The following is a 21,568-nucleotide window of genomic DNA, read 5'->3' as shown; positions in this document are numbered from 1 at the left end:
TTCATTAGGGCTGCAATAAATGATTGGATGGGCTTATTACAGGCCTGCGACAGCCACGGATACTGGATACTCTTTTTTGGTCAGAGCCTTTGATTGACTGATTGCTGTTGGGATGACAATTTCTGAAGAGAATTTCAGCATATATATAATTTTTAATTAATTGCCTACCCTAGCTTTAAGGGATACTAATTTGCATTAATATTCTTTGCAGAAATTTCAATGATTCTTTACAGAAATTGTCACACTGCACAGCGCAGCATGTTGGTACAATGGTCAAAGTGTGCATTTTATGCAATTTTTCTGGTCTACAAGAACCTTTACATTCAGCTGTCAATGACAACGGTTTCTTCTCCATTTCACGCCGTGTGTGTGTGTGTGTGTGCGTGCAGGGCATCCTCCGTACCCCGGACACCATCCGGCGCTTCCAGAGCGTGCCCGCCCAGCCGGGCCAGACGTCCCCTCTGCTGCAGTACTTTGGCATCCTGCTGGACCAGGGCCAGCTGAACAAGTTTGAGTCCCTGGAGCTGTGCAGACCGGTGCTCCAGCAGGGACGCAAGCAGCTGCTGGAGAAGTGGCTCAAGGAGGATAAGGTGGGTGACCACCTATATCAATTCATCTCAACACATGGGCCTGGCCTAAAGAAAAGAGCAGTTTATATGTTGACTGCTTCCAATGTTGTGTTGGTCGTACTTAAGAATGATTTATTGCTTTTTTTGTTGAATAATACAGAACATTAAGAGGTTAATAAATAAATAAAAAAAAGCTTGTTTAATCGCAATCACAATATTGGTCAAAATAATCGCAATTTGATTATTTCCCCAAAATCGTTCTGCCCTACTGGGAAGTGAGGACAAAAAACATACCTGTACGGTATGTTTCCGCTTTTCGCCATGATTATCGCCAAAGAGGGTGACATGGGATGTTCTAGATAACTAGAAAATGCAATTTCTGCAGAAAATGCGGTGCTGTACAAAGTGAGGTTGAAAATATTTTTTAATTAAGAAACGTTAAATGACTTAGATCAAGTGAAGGGATTTGAACAAAAGTTCAAAAGTCTAAATGGAGTAAAGAATGTAAACATGCACACCATAGAAGAAAAAATAAATGGTTGGAAACAAATAAAGTGACAGCTGAATGAAAAGCGCAAAGCATTGCTAAAAATGCAGAAATGTAAAAGGTCAAATGTATTGCCCTGCACTGTGTGTGTGTGTGTGTGTGTGTGTGTGTGTGTGTGTGTGTGTGTGTGTGTGTGTGTGTGTGTGTGTGTGTCTTTAAGAGAATCGTGAGCCGGTGCGTGATTAAAAGTAGCCCAATCTGGCGGGAAAAACCTCCAAATCTGGCTAACTTCATCACGCTCCAGCGTCAACGTAAATAAATGAGACCAACTGAAAACGAAGCCGGTGTGGGTACCAGATCGACTCGGCTGCCAGATCAACTCGGGGTCCTAGATGCTGTCTTTCAAATGCGCTTGCGCGTTTCATTTATTCCCATGTTATTCCCAAGTATTAACGATCTCCTTTTGTTTTCTAATCTATGAATAATAATCTAATGTATAAAGATTGATCAGATAATATTTGTGGCTTTAGATTGATGGCTCACATGAGCTAATACATTTTAGCAGGGGGGGGGCTTTCATCAATATAGGATTAGTTTTTTAGGTGATAATTACTTCAACATATGTGAAAATAAAAATATATGTGTAACCGAGCGTTTTATTGTTGCCTATACTTGGGTAATATATAAAAGAAGAATCGGTTAACTCCATTCACTGAACGGGGCGATCCACTTTAATTCCAGCGCTCACAACACAGAGTCAAAACAGCGACCCACAGACAATTACGTTCTGCTCCTTCAGAATAAGAGTCCCTAACAGGAACTGGGTTACATATGCGTTCATCAGTGCTTTTAGACGTGTTTCCAATTGCTTTGTTTGTCTGAAAGAACGGACTGCGTTCAATGAAATCAAAACCAAAACGGATTGAGGCTTTTTTTTATGTCCATGATTGAGCCCCGTTGATTAACAACCCTTCCGGGTTTTGTCCGTTGGCTTGTGATCGATCTTTTACCCACACCGGTATGAAACTAAAACTGTGATTCTAGATAAAGTTTAAATGATATTGAAATTCCTTTAAGATATTATTGAAGATACAAATGTGTAGATTTGTTAAATGGTTTGAACGAAGATAAACGGTTGAAAATTGATTTAGTTACGTCTTAAACAGTTGAAGTACCAGAGGACGGCTCTGCCGTACTCCCATTGACTCCCATGTTAAAAAAAACAATAATATTTTAATGGTAGAATATCTTAAAAAGTATAAAATATTAAAAAAATCGAAAAGAAGCGCTCGATTCCAAGCTATTCTGAATATTTAAAAATTTGAATGGTGTCTCTGTGAAAAATTGAGGAAGGAGATAGGTCCCAAAGTTCATAGAGAATAATAAATAAAGAAAGAAAGAATAAAACGTATGAAGAACAATAGTTGAGCGCTGCATGCAGCACTCACCTAACTAATAAGTACTAGTACTTATTAGTATTACTAGTACTTGAAGTACAAACTATAACTGGTTGCATTTGGAAGCATTTCTTTCTAGCAAAAGTATAGAATGTTTTCCTAAAGTGTGTGTGTGTGTGTGTGTGTGTGTGTGTACAGCTGGAGTGCTCGGAGGAACTCGGGGACCTGGTGAAGTCTGTGGACCCCACGCTGGCCCTCAGCGTCTACCTGAGGGCCAACGTCCCAAACAAGGTCATCCAGTGTTTTGCAGAGACGGGCCAGTTCCAGAAGATTGTCCTCTACGCTAAGAAGGTTGGTGTCAGTCTGTTCCTAGTGGCTCTGGCCACTCCCATCTTTGAAACCGTGTGTTTGCATGTTCAGAATAGGCAAAAGTTTTGTGTTTCTAATACATCATAGAACATGTATTTCTTGGTTGACTATGGAAGGAAACGGTATCAGTTATTCAGCTATAAAATTATAATATGTAACCACAATATTCAGAATAAGAAAGAATAATACTGAACACATACCAAATTAATTTTGACGGTGTCCATCTGTGTGTGTAGGTGGGGTACACCCCAGACTGGATCTTCCTGCTGAGGAACGTGATGCGCATCAGTCCGGAGCAGGGCCTGCAGTTCTCCCAGATGCTGGTCCAGGACGAGGAGCCACTGGCTGACATCACACAGGTCAGGGGGCGGGGCTTCACCGTGCATCACCCCTTGGAAGTTGTCATTGTTTCACGAGCTCCCTCCACTCTCTCCTCCTGCTGACATGGCCGGTCGCTGCGTGTGTCTTCAGATCGTGGACGTGTTCATGGAGTACAACCTGATCCAGCAGTGCACCTCCTTCCTGCTGGACGCCCTGAAGAACAACCGGCCCACCGAGGGCCCTCTGCAGACGCGCCTGCTGGAGATGAACCTGGTGCACGCCCCACAGGTAGCTCCGCCCTTCAGCCTCGCCCCCACCGAGGGGCACACGGCACTCATAGTGGGTACGGGGTGGCTGGGGACAGAGCTGGTTGAGAGGGTTGCTGGGTTGTTTCTCGGTTGTTACCAGGCCTGGTGTCGAACGACTCACTAGCTGCTCCGGACGAATGTTCTTTGCCTTGAATAGTTGTCTTTAAAATGCTTTGGGTGCCCACGGTGGCTTTGAGTAACTAATCCACTGGTTTCCCATCGATACTCATTCTCCGAGCAGATGTGGTGTGTGTCCTACAGGTCCATTCAACAAAGGGACTGGTTTGGTACCACTGGTACTTCCTATCTGTGTATCTCACTGCCCGTGTACTTGGACAGGTTGCCGACGCCATTCTGGGCAACCAAATGTTCACCCACTACGACCGCGCCCACGTGGCCCAACTGTGCGAGAAGGCGGGCCTCCTGCAGAGGGCACTGGAGCACTACACCGACCTGTACGACATCAAGCGGGCCGTGGTGCACACGCACCTGCTCAACCCTGAGGTAGGGGCCCGGGGAGGCGCTTCACCTCCAAGAGCCAGACACATCAGTCTACATTATGTCAACTTAATGTGGAACATATTTGTACCGAGAGCAAAGGCCCATTGCCTGAGAAAAATGTGAGCTCTCAGATATCTGGCACATCCGTAAAACAAATTCAATTTGTTTTAGGAATGTGTTTTTTAATTGGTGCTCATTGAAACATTAAACTACATGACAATAGTATTGTTGTTATAGATTCCATTGAAACATTAACATTAGTTATTATGGTTATAAGCGTTAATTAAGTAAACTGATGGTAATCCTATACTGGGGGTGTTAAATAATGGTATTCATGGTAACTATGCTAGAGTTACCAACTAACCTTAACCCCTATGCTATATGATAAGGCTTATTACTGCATTCATTCATGTTAAATAACAGCTATTTAATATACCCTTTATAGTAAAGTGATTCCAAACCTGTTGTACGGCTCATAATGACCTTTCATCATGACCCTCTGTCTCTCTGTCTCCCCCCAGTGGCTGGTGAATTTCTTTGGCTCCCTGTCGGTTGAGGACTCCCTGGAGTGCCTGCGGGCCATGCTGTCGGCCAACATCCGGCAGAACCTGCAGATCTGCGTCCAGGTTGCCTCCAAGTACCACGAACAGCTGTCCACGCAGTCCCTCACCGAGCTCTTTGAGTCCTTCAAGAGCTTCGAGGGTAGGCGTACAGCAAAGCCATCCTCATCTCCTTAAATTGGGTCCCGAGTCGCTGTCCACCTGTTTTAGCGCTTCCATTCACACGTAAACCTTCAAGTGGGGTTAATCACTGTTTTAAATGCCTTTGCTCGCCCCACAGGCCTGTTCTATTTCCTGGGCTCCATCGTGAACTTCAGCCAGGACCCCGAGGTCCACTTCAAGTACATCCAGGCGGCCTGCAAGACGGGCCAGATCAAGGAGGTGGAGCGCATCTGCCGCGAGAGTAACTGCTACGACCCCGAGCGAGTCAAGAACTTCCTCAAGGTCTGGGGCAGCTGCCGAGCGTAGCTCTTTTATATAAAAAACATATATATCTACATCTGCCGTCTCTTTGAAAGCGTTGCTGTTTTGATTGTGGGTTGGATCTGGCCACCAGCTGTGATTTGTGTTTGGACTTATTTCTGAATCTCCTTCCCCGCGGCATCCCTCCAGGAGGCCAAGCTGACGGACCAACTGCCTCTGATCATCGTGTGCGACCGCTTTGACTTCGTCCACGACCTGGTGCTGTACCTCTACCGCAACAGCCTGCAGAAGTACATTGAGATCTATGTGCAGAAGGTACTAGAAATAAAATGCTCCCGGAACGACAAACTCATAGGCTCAATCAATGCCTAGTGGCACTACTGAAGGCAAAGCAGGCATTGTATCAGATAACATGTTCCCAAGTCCCCTCCGTTGTTAATAATGTGTATCTGGTGAGATGTGCCTTTTATTGAACACTAAACAGGACAGTGTGGCGGTGAGGGTGTTCAACTCTCTTTGTTGGTTCATTAATGGTTTATTCACGTACCCTTAGTCTAAAGTGTTTCCAAACAATCTATCTGACTGTTAATAAGCCTTAGCTAAATTGTAAACGGTTTCATATTGAAGACTTAGATTTACATAGACGTGAGCCGGGGAGCTCTGTGACCGTGAGTTGATGTGTTGGTCCGGCCTTAAGGTGAACCCTAGCCGCTTGCCCGTGGTCATTGGGGGGCTGCTGGATGTGGACTGTGCCGAGGACGTCATCAAGAACCTGATCATGGTGGTGCGGGGACAGTTCTCCACCGACGAGCTGGTGGCCGAGGTGGAGAAGAGGAACAGGTGAGACCGGGGTTGGAGCTTGTGTATCTGGGTCTTTTTTTAGGAGTGGATCAAACCCTATTAACCTGGCAAACCTTTCCATTATGTTAGTATGACGGGAAAGCAGTGAATATTCAAACAAAGGACATCAGTGTGGAGCTTGATTTACAGCGACTCCAGTAGACTACCGGAGCCTCAACTTAAATATAAATATCTCATCTCAAGCAGTTTCAGGCTTGTTGATGGAAACCATAGGCAAATTTAGGAAGGTCTTATTTGTTTTTCCTTAATTTTTTTGTGCTAGTCACCAGGGCTAGTCTGTTGTAGTCTGATAAGAAGCATTATTGTGTGTGTGTGTGTGTGTCAGACTGAAGCTGCTGCTGCCCTGGCTGGAGGCCCGCATCCACGAGGGCTGCGAGGAGCCGGCGACCCACAACGCCCTGGCCAAGATCTACATCGACAGCAACAACAACCCGGAGCGCTTCCTGCGGGAGAACCCCTTCTACGACAGCCGCGTGGTGGGCAAGTACTGTGAGAAGAGGGACCCCCACCTGGCCTGCGTGGCCTACGAGAGGGGCCAGTGTGACCAGGAGCTCATCCACGTAAGGAGGACAAGATGACGTGTTTCTTATGATTGGCTGTATTAAACATTTCCTTATTCCCTTCCCCTGGTGCCCAACATGTTGGAAGTACATTATTTGTGTGAGCAAGGTGACGTATTATCGTGAGAAGCGTATTTCGTAATTTTCCTTATGGTGATTTGAATACGGCAACCTCAAGCGATTCATGGATTTCCTTGAATTGATACTGACCACAACATTCATAATTGGAAAATAAATGCTGCCCCTTTTTGAGGGCTTGGGACAGCCCATCACAGTAGTGTTGGTCAGGACTGTAGAATAACGTGTGTGTGTGTGTGCTTTACTTTGTCCCAAGGTCTGCAACGAGAACTCTCTGTTCAAGAGTCTGTCTCGCTACCTAGTGCGTCGCAAAGACCCCGAGCTGTGGGCCAGCGTGCTGCTGGAGACCAACCCTTACAGGAGACCCCTGATCGACCAGGTACGCCCCACTGCCCCAGGCTGGCAGCACTGGCATTGAGTCTTAACCTGTGCGTTTTATCTGTACACATCGTAGATGCCTGTTTTTTTAACCACACTGTGTATATATTTAAGCTGTTATGTGCGCTTGCCATCTATAAATGGCATCACTGTACAGCAGCCACAAAACATCGAAATTAACTGCATTTGGTCCATCACACCTATTTACATGCCCTTTTTAAAGTCCAATCTGATCCAGACCACGCAGCATCTTATCCTCTCGCGCTCTCTCTCATCTCTCTCTCTAGGTGGTGCAGACCGCCCTCTCGGAGACCCAGGACCCGGAGGAGGTGTCGGTCACGGTCAAGGCCTTCATGACGGCCGACCTGCCCAACGAGCTCATAGAGCTGCTGGAGAAGATCGTCCTGGACAACTCTGTGTTCAGCGAGCACCGGTAGGGAGAGCTCTTTTTGTCTGCATGATGGCTGTAGCCCATGAATGTACCATGGATACTCTGTCTTTGTCCTGGAGAGAACCTTTTGCTTTCTCGAGTCATTTTAAAGGGGCAATGGCATCGCAGATCTAAACACTTGTTATACATTACGTGTTTATACATTGTGTTTGCGCAGTCCTCCCTTTTTCAGTTTTATATTTGACTCTTACTCCCTACTCTGTGGCTCCACCAGGAACCTGCAGAACCTGCTGATCCTGACTGCCATCAAGGCGGACCGCACACGCGTCATGGAGTACATCAACCGCCTGGACAACTACGACGCCCCCGACATCGCCAACATCGCCATCAGCAACGAGCTATTCGAGGAGGCCTTCGCCATCTTCAGGAAGTTTGACGTCAACACCTCGGCTGTGCAGGTTGGTCGCGTGTTGATTAAATAGTTTGAGAAATAATATGCAAATCAAGATGAACAGATTTTGTAAGGGGAAGAGCTCCAATTAGTATTGTGATGTACTTGCACATGACATGATGCTGATTATTAGCATAAACATGGCCAGCAAAGCACCAGCACGTATACACCTTGTCCCCTTCTCTCATCAGCAGTGCGCTATCACTGACGCATCTGTCATATCTAAATATATTCCTCACAAACTTCCAGAGGTGGGTTCTGCCTCTTATCCATGCGCTCCCGCTGACCTCCCCCTCACTAGGTTTTGATCGAGCACATTGGGAACCTGGACCGGGCCTACGAGTTTGCCGAGCGCTGCAATGAGCCACCAGTGTGGAGCCAGCTGGCCAAGGCGCAGCTGCAGAAGGGGCTGGTGAAGGAGGCCATTGACTCCTACATCAAGGCGGACGACCCCTCCGCCTACATGGAGGTCGGCCAGGCGGCCGCACAGAGCGGTAAGGAACCGCTAGCTTGGGGTCCACTGTCAGGTTGATCCAGAGCCTGGGAAATACTATTGGGATACAAATAAGAAAACTAACTGAATTGCACACTTGTATCCACTTTTAAACAACATGTGTGATATGAGGCATTCTGTGATTCAAGAGAATTTTCAGGTCTCTTCTAAGGAAAGATTTGTTCATCCGTGTTACGTATAAAAATGCCTTAGCTCTTAGTTATATTTATAGTAATGACTTGTAGTCTGTTCTGGTTGAGCCCTTGTATCGGTCATGATGGTGAGGTGCATGCTGGTCCGCAGGGAACTGGGAGGACCTGGTGAAGTTCCTCCAGATGGCTCGTAAGAAGGCCCGAGAGTCCTACGTGGAGACGGAGCTGATCTTCGCCCTGGCCAAGACCAACCGCCTGGCTGAGCTGGAGGAGTTCATCAACGGCCCCAACAACGCCCACATCCAGCAGGTCCGTCTTAGGCCACGCACGCACGCACGCACGCACTCACTCACTCACTCACTCACTCACTCACTCACTCACTCACTCACTCACTCACTCACTCACTCACTCACTCACTCACTCACTCACTCACTCACTCACTCACTCACTCACTCACTCACTCACTCACTCACTCACTCACTCACTCACTCACTCAACAATACTGAATTCAAATAATAATAGTGAATTTATGGTTGAGTGTAGTTGTGTATTTCAGGTCATTTTTAACAATGGCTGTCTTGGTAGAATTACATTGTATTGCACTCTATTGAATCATCACCCCCCTGTGAAACACACAACCCCTCGTCCTGACCCTCTCCTTCCTCTCCTCGGGTCCTGGTCCTCAGGTGGGCGACCGTTGCTACGACGACAAGATGTACGACGCGGCCAAGCTGCTGTACAACAACGTGTCCAACTTCGGCCGGCTGGCCTCCACGCTGGTGCACCTCGGGGAGTTCCAGGCGGCTGTTGACGGGGCGCGCAAGGCCAACAGCACCCGCACCTGGAAGGAGGTAGGCCACTAGTCCCCCCACCGCGCCCTGGGGTTCGCTGTGGTGAGACGGGACCCACCACACAACGTTCAGGGGACGTGTTTATTGGTATATTGGGCAAATAAATGCATACATGAATGTATAGAAATCTCACTTTTACTCTTTATTCTGTGAGGTAGTTAATGGGCCTTAAGGCTCCGGGATCAGTATTCTCATTCATCTTCCTCCCTTGAGTTTTTATCCAACGTTGAGATGCTAACATAGTTGAATTGTGTTGCATTGTTTTTTTAAGTCAGTAATGAATGGTTCCATAAGAAATATAATAGATAAAATAGATTTAAAAAAAGTCATACATAAAATTAAAATCCAAACAAACATTGTAGAAAGGTAAGGTGACCCGCTGCTCTCTCCCCTCTCTTCACTCTCCTCTCTTCTACTTTTCCCCCCCTCCATAGGTGTGCTTCGCCTGTGTGGATGGGAAGGAGTTCCGGCTGGCCCAGATGTGCGGTCTCCACATCGTGGTGCACGCTGACGAGCTGGAGGAGCTCATCAACTACTACCAGGTACCCCTGTGGTTCCAGAGACGCAGGAACACATGACTCCTCTATTAGTCTTTATACTAGTGTTCCCAGATGTCCACAGTAGACCCTTACTAGGGTCCCCTGGTCTCTGTCTGCGGTTGCTGACTTAAAATCGATTGATATTAAACAATACGTTTTTGTTTATCAAATATGTAAAGGGTTTGAAAGGTCTCTTAAAGGTCCCGTATTCAGTATAGGATGAGAGTAATGATCCTAGACTGTATGATTAGTAGCCACGAGCAAACTGCTATTAATCTATTGATGGTGTGTTTGGCATACTCTCAAAGGGAAATTGATTGGCCAGTTGTTGATTGGGTTAAGGCTGTGTGTGTTTGTGTGTGTGTGTTTGTGTGTGTGTGTGTGTGTGTGTGTGTGTGTGTGTGTGTGTGTGTGTGTGTGTGTGTGTGTGTGTGTGTGTGTGTGTGTGTGTGTGTGTGTGTGCGTGCCTGCCTGCCTGCCTAAGTATATGCATCAGAAGGTTGGGGAGGATGGCAAACTAGACCTGTGACGCCCTCTGCCTGTGTGGTGCGTCTCCTCTCCCCAGGACCGTGGTTACTTCGAGGAGCTGATCACCATGCTGGAAGCGGCGCTGGGCCTGGAGCGAGCCCACATGGGCATGTTCACCGAGCTGGCCATCCTCTACTCTAAGTTCAAGCCCCAGAAGATGAGGGAGCACCTGGAGCTTTTCTGGTCCCGGGTCAACATCCCCAAGGTGAGCATGGCTCTAAACAACACCACCACTACAGCTGCTCATAGTACCGCTGCTAGGACGCTACTTCTACTGTAATTATGTAGTTTTTATTGATATGATGTGCGCATCAATATGTTTACATTTTAGCATTTTTTACATTACTCGTTCAAGATAAATACCCCTTATCTGACTTCTACCAAGTATTATTGGCTCTAAAGGGAAACCCCCCTCCAAACATGCAGAACGGTCCTCGTGACCTCTCTCTGACCTCCTTGTGACCTCTCCCTGATCTCCTCATGACCTCTCCCTGACCTCCCTGTGAACTCTCCCTAACCTCCCTGTGACCTCTCCCTTACCTCCTCGTGACCTCTCCCTGACCTCCCTGTGAACTCTCCCTAACCTCCCTGTGACCTCTACCTGGTCTCCCTGTGACCTCTCCCTGGTCTCCCTGCAACCTCTCCCTGACCTCCCTGTAAACTCTACCTGACCTCCCTGTGACCTCTCCCTTACCTCCTCGTGACCTCTCCCTGACCTCCCTGTGAACTCTCCCTAACCTCCCTGTGACCTCTCCCTGGTCTCCCTGCAACCTCTCCCTGACCTCCCTGCAACCTCTCCCTGACCTCCCTGTAAACTCTACCTGACCTCCCTGTGACCTCTCCCTTACCTCCTCATGACCTCTCCCTGACTGCCCGGTGACCTCTCCCTGACCTCCCTGTGACCTCTCCCTGACCGCCCGGCGACCTCTCCCTGACCTCCCTGTGACCTCTCCCTTACCTCCTCGTGACCTCTCCCTTACCTCCTCGTGACCTCTCCCTGACTGCCCGGTGACCTCTCCCTGACCTCCCTGTGACCTCTCCCTTACCTCCTCGTGACCTCTCCCTGACCGCCCGGTGACCTCTCCCTGTGAACTCTCCCTGGTCTCCCTGTGAACTCTCCCTGACCTCCCTGTGACCTCTCCCACAACCCTCTCGTGACCCCTCTCTGACCTCCCGTTGACCTCTCCCTGACCTCCCTGTGACCTCTCCCTGACCTCCCCGTGACCTCTCCCTGGCCTCCCTGTGAACTCTCCCTGACCTCCTCATAACCTCTCCCTGGTCTCCCTGCTCAGGTGCTGCGGGCGGCGGAGCAGGCCCACCTGTGGGCGGAGCTGGTGTTCCTGTACGACAAGTATGAGGAGTACGACAACGCCATCATCACCATGATGAGCCACCCCTCCGATGCCTGGAAGGAGGGCCAGTTCAAAGACATCGTCACCAAGGTACACCAACGCCGACCCCCATCTGTTCACACGACCGCCTCTAGGTGGCGCGTTCATTCAGTTCCCCTCACGCGTGGCAGTGCGGGACAGGTGGATGACCGTCCAGAGGATTTTCTCCGGCCCGGGGCGTTCACCAGAACGGGTTGACTGAGTGATGGTTTCACGTGCAAGAATCTCATCGTTTCTTTTTATGTTGCGTTTACATGATGAATCTTGTTGTTACTTTGATCCCAGTGTCTAAAACGCGTCCTGTTTGTGGCAGGTGGCCAACGTTGAGCTGTACTACAAAGCCACTCAGTTCTACCTGGAGTTCAAGCCCCTGTGCCTCAACGACCTGCTCATTGTGCTGTCTCCCAGGCTCGACCACACACGCGCCGTCAACTACTTCAGCAAGGTACCACCGCAGCACCACCTCCTACCACGTGTACTGTTTTGAAATGGGTTTATCTTTTTAACAGTATCTTTACAATTCATCTATTTCATTTGCGGGGACTAATGTAAAAGAACATTTCTCAATTAAACTTTTAGGATTTTTACACGTATATATTGCCAATATATATGAACAGGTTGTAATGTAACGTAATAAACCAGCCCTTCCTGAGTCTCTGTGAGGAATAGAACAGCCTGCGGGATGGTTTATATTATATTTGAACCAGGCTGATTTTTGCTTGGAAAAAGGAATAAAGTGCGACAATGGCAAAACATCTCTTCTCCTTCAATACTTTTTAACTGAAGTTTACTTAGGATTAAAAACAACATTAGTTTGTGATTGTTATTGTCTCATCCCACGGAGCTCACACGCCAGGGCCTCATTTCCAGATAACGATCTCATACGATCATTCTCACGATGGATCTTGCGAACCATCGTGAATTTCTTTGGAGCGCTTCCCGAAACTTCTCTTAACATGAACGCGCGTTTACTGCACTCACGACGTTCGTAGGATTGTAACTGTCCACTGACTGACACGGTGCTGAAACAGGCTATGTAGGAGGGGGAGACGCAGGAATGTCGCAAGAAAATGGGGTTTAAAAGGGTTAAAATATCTCCCCATCAAGGCCACCAGCAGAGTAGCCTATGAAAAGAATAGACTGCAATAATATGAATGCTAAAAATATTAAAACACAATTGATTAGGCCTAGGCCGACATATGCTATAGCAGTCCTAATCCTGAACGCACTGTGCATAAATTTTTTCACTGCATTTCCCCCACTGAAATAATTCCATATTACAAAAATCCAAAATAACTTGTGTGACAACTACATTTATCTTAATGTGCTGTCTCGAAACGTACTTTGCACAGCAAAGAGAGCCGACTTTATCTGATTCCGCATAAGGTTTCATTGATTGGCGTGCACTCTAGTCCAGAATATTTGTAGACATTAAAAATGCAGCGTTCCATTCATTCATTATCATTCAAACGCAGAGGCTAGGCATTGACACACAGCTATTGCTGACCCGATTAGGAGAGCTTAGTCTAGATCCTGCCCATATTGTTGGGCAGGATGAAGTAGGCTATAGGTCTTTTTACACTGCCAAGCCGGTTTGGTCGCAGCTTGGCTCGCCCGGTGATTTCACCTCCTTATCTCAAGTTTCCTGTGTAAAACCGAGGGGGTCAAATTCCCCGTTCGTCACGGCACGCGCTTTCTTGGTTCACTGAAGGAGGCGGGGCTGCCCACGGAGTCTCTGACCTCTTTAGAATAATTTGTATTATTGCATACTCCTGAATGTTTTAATTTTTTTTATTAATGAAGACACCCGCATGCAATAATGAGTTCACGTCTGAGTGTAGACTACAAACGCGATTAACCATGGTCAGGGATGTTCGTTACTGTCTAGACACGGTCCAATAAATAGTGAACTTCATCACAGCCTCACCGAAGCGCCTACAGTGCTTAATGCAATAATCGCAGCAAAAAACACCTGCAGAAATTCTCAGACACCCGCTGGTCTCAGCATGATGCATGTCTACAGTAGCCTATGTCTTCTGTCATTGATCAATATGAGAACATTTTAACCACGATGGTTGAATTAACATCAGAGGGAGACAGCAAGTGCAGCTCGAAAGCGACCTCCCACACAAGAGCAATGTAATCATTTGATTTTATTATATGCCTTGTGACGTGGCATTTGATCGGTACATTTCGGCTGCGCATGTATTTTTTGAATTTTAAATTGCTGCAATAAATTATGTTGTTAAATTATGTTAACAGTAGTCTATGAGTAGTGGACATGGCCACATTTGGACATTGGCCACATTTGTGTGATTACACAAGCTCAGTGGCACAAACTCCAGATTGCTGAAGTTCACATACCGGCCAGAAGGGGGCAGTAATGAGAAGGAATTTCTGATTCTTACATAGTCCCTTTTTGTTATATATTAGCATAATAATTGTATATCATTAATGTTTGGTATCTACTTGTCCCTCCAGGTCAAGCAGCTGCCCTTGGTGAAACCGTACCTGCGGTCGGTCCAGAACCACAACAACAAATCTGTGAACGAGGCGCTGAACAACCTCTTCATCACAGAGGAAGACTATGCAGTACGGCATATCATTGGGGCTTTGTGTTTAGTTTGCATACCGTTTGCGGCTTTATGTTTATTTGCATTAACGGTTACAGCGACTGAGAAACCCGATGAACATGTTTATTGGGCTACTGCAGACAGTAGTGATGCAGTTTATGGTGAGGCCTGGTCCTCCTTCCTCCGTTTTCATCCGGCTGTGCGGTGTGCTTCCCGTCCAGGCCCTGCGCGCATCCATCGATGCCTACGACAACTTTGACAACATCTCGCTGGCCCAGGGGCTGGAGAAGCACGAGCTGATCGAGTTTAGGAGGATCGCGGCGTACCTCTTCAAGGGCAACAACCGCTGGAAGCAGAGCGTGGAGCTGTGCAAGAAGGACAAGCTCTACAAGGTGACCCCCTAAACCCTGTTACAGTAACACATTACTAAAGCAGCTCTTCAAGGTGACCCCCTAAACCCTGTTACAGTAGAGGGGAACACATTGACCATGCTCTACAAAGTGACCCCCTAAACCCTGTTACAGTTACATGTTACTAACAAAGCTCTACAAGGTGACCCCCTAAACCCTGTTACAGTACCACTTTAATAACCAAGCTCTACAAGGTGACCCCCTAAACCGTACTACGGTACCACGTCAGTAACCAAGCTCTACAAGGTGACCCCTAAACCCTGTTACAGTAACACGTTAATAACCAAGCTCTACAAGGTGACCCCCTAAACCCTGTTACAGTAACACGTTAATAACCAAGCTCTACAAGGTGACCCCCTAAACCCTGTTACAGTAGCACGTTAATAACCAAGCCCTACAAGGTGACCCCCTTAACCCTGTTACAGTAGCACGTTAACCAAGCTCTACAAGGTGACCCCCTAAACCCTGTTACAGTAACAAGTTAACATGCTCTGCAAGGTGACCCACTAAACCCTGTTACAGTAACAAGTTAACATGCTCTGCAAGGTGACCCACTAAACCCTGTTACAGTAACATGTTAATAACCAAGCTCTACAAGGTGACCCCCTAAACCGTACTACGGTACCACGTCAGTAACCAAGCTCTACAAGGTGACCCCTAAACCCTGTTACAGTAACACGTTAATAACCAAGCTCTACAAGGTGACCCCCTAAACCCTGTTACAGTAACACGTTAATAACCAAGCTCTACAAGGTGACCCCCTAAACCCTGTTACAGTAGCACGTTAATAACCAAGCTCTACAAGGTGACCCCCTTAACCCTGTTACAGTAGCACGTTAACCAAGCTCTACAAAGTGACCCCCTAAACCCTGTTACAGTAACAAGTTAACATGCTCTGCAAGGTGAACCACTAAACTCTGTTACAGTAACAAGTTAACATGCTCTGCAAGGTGAACCACTAAACTCTGTTACAGTAACAAGTTAACATGCTCTGCAAGGTGACCCACTAAACCCTGTTATAGTAACATGTTAATAACATGCTCTACAAGGTGACCCCCTAAACCCTGTTACAGTAACAGGTTAATATCCAAGCTCCACAAGGTGACTCCGTGCGCAGCCCCGCCTTCTCCAGTGAACCGAGAAAGCCTGCGCCTACACTGCCGCTTGGCAGTGTAGAAAGGCCTAACGCTGGAGAGAGGGCAGTAGTGTGCAGTAGTGCGGGCGCTGCTTGACTGTGCGCACACTAGAGATAGACCGACCTGTTTTTTTCAGGGCCGATACAGATTATTAGTAGTCAAGGGGGCCGATAACCGATATTTGGAGCCGATATTAATTTACAGAAAAAAGGGAAAAGATTGGCGTCAAAATGTTGAATAATACAAACTCCACCTCCAACCTTGTTTCAAGTGATTAAACCGTTAAAAAAAACACTAAATAGCCTACAGCATCTTCACTTTAATAATCAGTGTTTATCATAGGAACAGACAGATGCTGCTAACGTATTGGGCTTCACAGAAACGTTAGTAGACGTGAGTTGTCGAGTTTTGCCACAGAAAATGGACCGCTGGGCTAACGTTACGCTAAAAGCTAACCAGCCTTCACCTTAAAGCCTAAGGGCTCGAGGGGCTCCGTGGTTACGCAGTTGGATAGCGCATTACGCAGTTGTAGAAGTATAACCACCGCTTAACGTGCTTCCCTGCAACAAAACTGGACTGAATTGAGTTTATTAGGTTTTTACTCTCACTCACACACAGACTTCTACTATCACAGACTATTTCCATGTCGATATTATCAGCAACCTTGTTTCGAGTGATTAACAGGCATGCCTGGACGCCGGATCAGAGCCAAAATAAGCCAGTTTTAAATTGATTTCTTATCGGCCGTCGGAACCAAAAAAAAGGCTGATGCCGATATGCGTCAAAATGCAGAATATCGGCACCGATAGTCGGCCCGGCCAATAATCGGTCGATCCCTAGCGCACGCACCCGCACATATACACACACCATGGCGGGTGCTGACTGACTGCGCATACACACCTAACCTCCGTTCCTAGCCTACTTACCGTTAGAAGAGCTGTAGGCGAAGTAGCGTCATCAGAGACTCTACTTGCGTTAAACAGCAAAGTCTCAGAGCTTGGCTTCTTAAATCTTTTGTGCTCCTGCCTTTCTCTGCGTGCAGTATCACACAAAAATCTGTAATGTTGGGTGGCCATGATGGGCCATGGTCGCATGATTGTTGTATATAGGCCTATAGAGGGGGTTAAGTTTTCAATAGAGTGGCGAAGTCACGCCTCTTCCGGCAGAGCCTATGGGACCTATGAGATCCAAAAATATGAGTGGGTTTCAATGGAGAGAAAGTAGTTATTTTCTGGTTCCAGTCTTTATATGTCCCGGATTACACATATGTTTGTGGATTTAAATGATCATTTTTCATGTCAAGAGTTTGACCGTTTATTGTGCAATTGTTCAGTTAAAGGCTTTAGAGAAAACACAATGAGAAAGACTACACGTCTCGTATGTGACGTCACGCTCCCTGTGACTGGCGTGGACAAGACCAACAATCTCCAAATCAGCATAACTGAAATTCTCCACATGCCACGACTTATAATGGTTTTCACCTCTTTCGATGCTTTTATCCTCCTCTTGGAGGATAAAGGAGTGGTGAAGTGGAGAAGAGAGATCGCCATGTCTGTACCGGAGTTCAGTGCAGGTGGTGACGTATATCATTCGCGTCGAGAGCAGCGAAGAGCTGTAGTTCACAAAGCGGCCTCACACAAAACCTAACATTATCAAACTTCTTCACAAACATTTTTAGTTTTCTTTATATGAAAAATGATCATTTAAATCCACAAACAACGTATGTGTAATCCAGGGCATATAAAGACTGGGACCAGAAAATAATTACTCTCCGTCCATTGAAACCCATTCATATTTTTCGATCTCATAGGTCCCATGGGCTCTACCGGAAGGGGCGTGACTTCGCCACTCTATAACTCCCGCTCAGCCCGTCGCAGTTTATGCGTGACCGTGACGAGTGTGTCTCTAACCTTCCGGAGTAGTAGCAGGATACATTTTGATACATTTAAATTCAAAAACAGTTGTGAAAGAAAAAGAAGTTTACTGTATCCGGCCCTTTACAATTAAGTTAACAGATATTGATTGATTTTATATTAAAAAAAAATACAATAATAATAATAGTATAACTTCAGAATAATCTGGTGGACCAGATATTATGTCTTGCGGGCCAGTTATGGCCCGCGGGCCGCCAGTTGCAGACCCCTGCTCTACAAGGTGACCCCTAAACCCTGTTACATTAACACTTTAATAACCAAGCTCTACAAGGTGACCCACTAAACCTCGTTACAGTAACACGTTAATAACATGCTCTGCAAGGTGACCCCCTAAACCCTGTTGCAGTAACACGTTAATAACATGCTCTGCAAGGTGACCCCCTAAACCCTGTTGCAGTAACACGTTAATAACCAAGCTCTTCAAGGTGACCCTCTAAATCCTGTTACAGTAGAGAGGAACACATTGGTGAACAGTTCATTAACATTAGTTTATTAAGTATTAAGCATTATTATATAGCGTTAGCATAGGGGTAATGGTAATCCTAGGTTAACATGAACCTTAGTTAACATGAACACCATCAGTGAATGATGAGCAGACTGTTGGTGTGTTACCCAGTTGACCCATTTATGTGAAGCGTTGGTCATAGAGGATAAGTGTGTTTTCTGCGAGGACATGACTATTGGTAGACTCCAGAGGTCTGTTTAATTTGGAGTGAAAAATAAATCGATGGAGGCTGTTAAAATAGTTGGTAATATCGTTTTTTGGATGTAGCTTTTTTTTTCTACATCAATCATCTAAAACTTTGTGTAACAAAATGTTGCTAGGGCTTTTTTTCCATCCTGGTACTATTAACTCCAATCCCTCCCCATATAACTCTCCCTCCTCCCCTCCCCAGGATGCCATGCAGTACGCGTCCGAGTCGAAGGACACGGAGCTGGCGGAGGAGCTGCTGGCCTGGTTCCTGGAGGAGGACAAGAAGGAGTGCTTCGCCGCCTGCCTCTTCACCTGCTATGACCTGTTGCGGCCCGACGTGGTGCTGGAGACCGCCTGGCGCCACAACCTCATGGACTTCTCCATGCCCTACTTCATCCAGGTCATGAGGGAGTACCTCAGCAAGGTGGGTGGCCCCACGGGGCCCGCGGACACGGGGCTGTAGGCCCGGTGGACATGTTGCTCGATCCTCCTGTGAGGGAGTGAAGGCAGTGAGGAGAGGGGCTTTAGTATGTTTTATTTACCGCTGTGTTTTATGTTTTCTTGATTAGACAGAACATAACAGGACGGTGTTTTGAGTAAGACAAAACAATCCTCATCAAATACAATGTAATTGAGCGAAAGTCTAGTAACTAAGATGAATAATTGAGGAGGTAACATAAGCAGTTTCTTTAGAGAAAAAGACAAAACAGAAAATACACATTTTGTATAAATATATTTCATAGCCAGAAGGTTCCAGAACTTGCTGGTACTGAAATGTGGGTTATTTATAAATATTTGCCATTGCAAATATATCTATACAATATTAATTTTTTTAGGTTTTGCCTCAAACTCTGCTTAAAATAATGAATAAAATAGCCATTGATGGATCCTTTAGCCTAACATTATCTGAGGTCCGCAGAGTGTAGCTTCACATTGGGGGACGTTTTGAGAGCCAAAGCCCATTTCCTTTTTTAAATATGCTTTCATCCTCTACCTCAATGATGCGTGGCATTATTGGTCTTATCTCCATTTTTTTTTCCCTTTTTCACCTTTCATTCTCTGCTACTTTTCCATACAAATGTGTACCTGAGGAGGTTTGTCACCACGCCACATTTCTCTTTTTATTCAGTGAAGCACTCCCATAATCACGCTTTGAGATTGTGGATTAAATAGATTGATAACAAGTCTGTCTTGATGACTCAGTGAACTTCATCCACCCGGCGGCCATCTTGTTTCTAAACGCTATCTGGTTGATCTTAATGTGGAATTCCGTATTCAGCTCAATGAAATAGCGTTTAGAAACCAGACGGAACCAAGATGGCATCTAGGTGGATAGGTGAAGTATTTGAATTAGTTTAAAGCCCTAAGCTGAATTTGAACTAGGTCTGATTTTCTTATAAACAGTTGAGTTGCGCGACCACTGTCTTTAATTCCAAATACATACCTACATACATTACTATGAGCCGTCAGAATTTTACCAAGCCAAAGTATGCATTTGTATAAAAAGTAGCTCTATTTGCATCTGCCTTCGTTATAATTCTTTTTGGTAAGCGATGATGCCTCTGTTTGCTTGCTTTTCTCTCTGTCTCTCTACTGTGGGACTCTTTTTGTTTTATTTTTCCTCCTTAAGTTGCCTCTCTGAACTTCCCTTTCAGGTTGATGCGATAAAGGAAAAGGTGAAAGTCTAATCCATTTCCAGTCATTCTTTTTTGACCCCTCCTGCTCCCGGTAGCCTGTAGTTCTGGAGGAGTGATGATTAGCATTAAACTGCATGTGACTGTGTCCTCCTCCTCCTTCCCCCCCCCCCCCCTTCCCCCTTGATATCACTCTTGCTGCTTCTTGGTCTACCCTCATCACTAGCTTCACTAGCACTGTAGCTAGGACTGTAGTTAGTACTTTAGCCTGAACTGTAGCTAGCCACACCTCAGTGGTCCACTCTCCTCTCCCCTCCCCAACCCCAGGGAATGCAAAGGGTCTGCTGGTGTCAGTGATGGTCTTATGTTATCGTGGGGAATAGGGGTGAGACTCTGAACCGTTACCCCGACTAAAGAGCCAACTGTGTGTAAATGCAGAGTAAAGAGAAAGCACTTGCCTAACCATAATAGATAGTGCTACCGTTTTGGTATAGGACCTGGGCAACCACAACCTGGCCATGCCTGTGCCCCTGCCATTCTATGGTTTTGTGTAGAGGTGATCACAAATGTCCAATCTCAATTCTAGGGTTTCATGTGTACTTATAATAAACTGCGTACTTGGAGAAAGTGATATGCTCTCAGCTAGACGCCGTATGAATGATCATGAGGCATCCATCAACACCAGCCGGCCCAGTGTCTCTCCAGGGTGCGGTCCGCAGAGAGCCCTACTCTAAACTAAAGGCCTGTTTGGCCCCTGGACCCCATCGATAGACGCCTGGTAATCACGTCAAAATCTGGACAGCACCGCTAGCGCCAGACTCGCTCTGGGAGTGACCGTGCCTCCCTGAGCTATAAAGACTCAATAAAATGGCCCAGGGTTCTGTCTTTAATCATTGTTAAGTACCATGATAGCATGTCCATGATAGGGTGGCAAGATGCACTAACTAGGGCAAAGGCCTCATATCTCTTTAAATGATGAAGATAATCTGAATGAGTGGTTGCCATTCTTTTAGATTATCTTTCCATTACGCCCCCATGATGTGAAATGTAACTTGAATTGATCAAAGGACATTGTGCAATTCTGACCCGATTTTGTTTTTGATTGACTTAACTCTGGCAGTGACCCTCTTCATCAACTAGAGCGCACAAAAAATCCAAACTAATCATCAAACGCCACCGGTGTCTACAACCAACCTAGCTCTGACTCTATTAAACTTGCAGTCTTAACAAGCATGACCCCCCCCACACACACACACACACACACACACACACACACCACCACCTGTTTCCGTGTAGCGTTAGCAGGTCTCCGACCAGGCTAGAAGACGCTGTTGTTGTTGGCTGCTGCCTGCTTCTGAACGCCTTGAAACAGCTTGAACGAACCCCACCCCGCCCTCCCTCTCACCACAGCAGGCTTCTGGCTTCTCTCTCTTTCCTTCTCTTCCCCTCTCTCCGTTTCCTCCTCACTCGCGCACTCTTTTAACCGAGGGGAATGACTTGGCTGCCTCTTCAGCATGTCACTCTTTTCCCTCTCTCTCGTCTCTTCAAATCCAAACCTGTAGCCTGTCTTAACTTTATT

General features: G+C 46.5%; 1 protein-coding gene across 1 annotated transcript in view; it reads left to right on the top strand.

Moving 5' to 3' along the window:
* The window catches only part of LOC307072614 (clathrin heavy chain 1), a 34,311-nt gene that overhangs the window by 9,750 nt on the left and 2,993 nt on the right, over positions 1 to 21,568 (top strand). Inside the window, exons 8-30 of the mRNA XM_079731983.1 lie at positions 390 to 590; positions 2,652 to 2,804; positions 3,059 to 3,181; positions 3,294 to 3,431; positions 3,791 to 3,955; positions 4,474 to 4,654; positions 4,793 to 4,956; positions 5,125 to 5,250; positions 5,633 to 5,775; positions 6,122 to 6,356; positions 6,691 to 6,813; positions 7,100 to 7,245; positions 7,478 to 7,661; positions 7,956 to 8,148; positions 8,451 to 8,608; positions 8,986 to 9,150; positions 9,585 to 9,692; positions 10,255 to 10,422; positions 11,510 to 11,659; positions 11,922 to 12,053; positions 14,090 to 14,200; positions 14,403 to 14,573; positions 18,558 to 18,779. Coding sequence (XP_079588109.1) covers positions 390 to 590; positions 2,652 to 2,804; positions 3,059 to 3,181; positions 3,294 to 3,431; positions 3,791 to 3,955; positions 4,474 to 4,654; positions 4,793 to 4,956; positions 5,125 to 5,250; positions 5,633 to 5,775; positions 6,122 to 6,356; positions 6,691 to 6,813; positions 7,100 to 7,245; positions 7,478 to 7,661; positions 7,956 to 8,148; positions 8,451 to 8,608; positions 8,986 to 9,150; positions 9,585 to 9,692; positions 10,255 to 10,422; positions 11,510 to 11,659; positions 11,922 to 12,053; positions 14,090 to 14,200; positions 14,403 to 14,573; positions 18,558 to 18,779 — 3,660 coding nt within the window. The remainder of the gene's footprint in view (positions 1 to 389; positions 591 to 2,651; positions 2,805 to 3,058; positions 3,182 to 3,293; positions 3,432 to 3,790; positions 3,956 to 4,473; positions 4,655 to 4,792; positions 4,957 to 5,124; positions 5,251 to 5,632; positions 5,776 to 6,121; positions 6,357 to 6,690; positions 6,814 to 7,099; positions 7,246 to 7,477; positions 7,662 to 7,955; positions 8,149 to 8,450; positions 8,609 to 8,985; positions 9,151 to 9,584; positions 9,693 to 10,254; positions 10,423 to 11,509; positions 11,660 to 11,921; positions 12,054 to 14,089; positions 14,201 to 14,402; positions 14,574 to 18,557; positions 18,780 to 21,568) is intronic.

Source organism: Pollachius pollachius, assembly GCF_949987615.1.
Source record: "Pollachius pollachius genome assembly, chromosome: 3".
NCBI lineage: Eukaryota > Metazoa > Chordata > Actinopteri > Gadiformes > Gadidae > Pollachius > Pollachius pollachius.
This window is presented reverse-complemented; position numbering and strand designations above follow the sequence as displayed.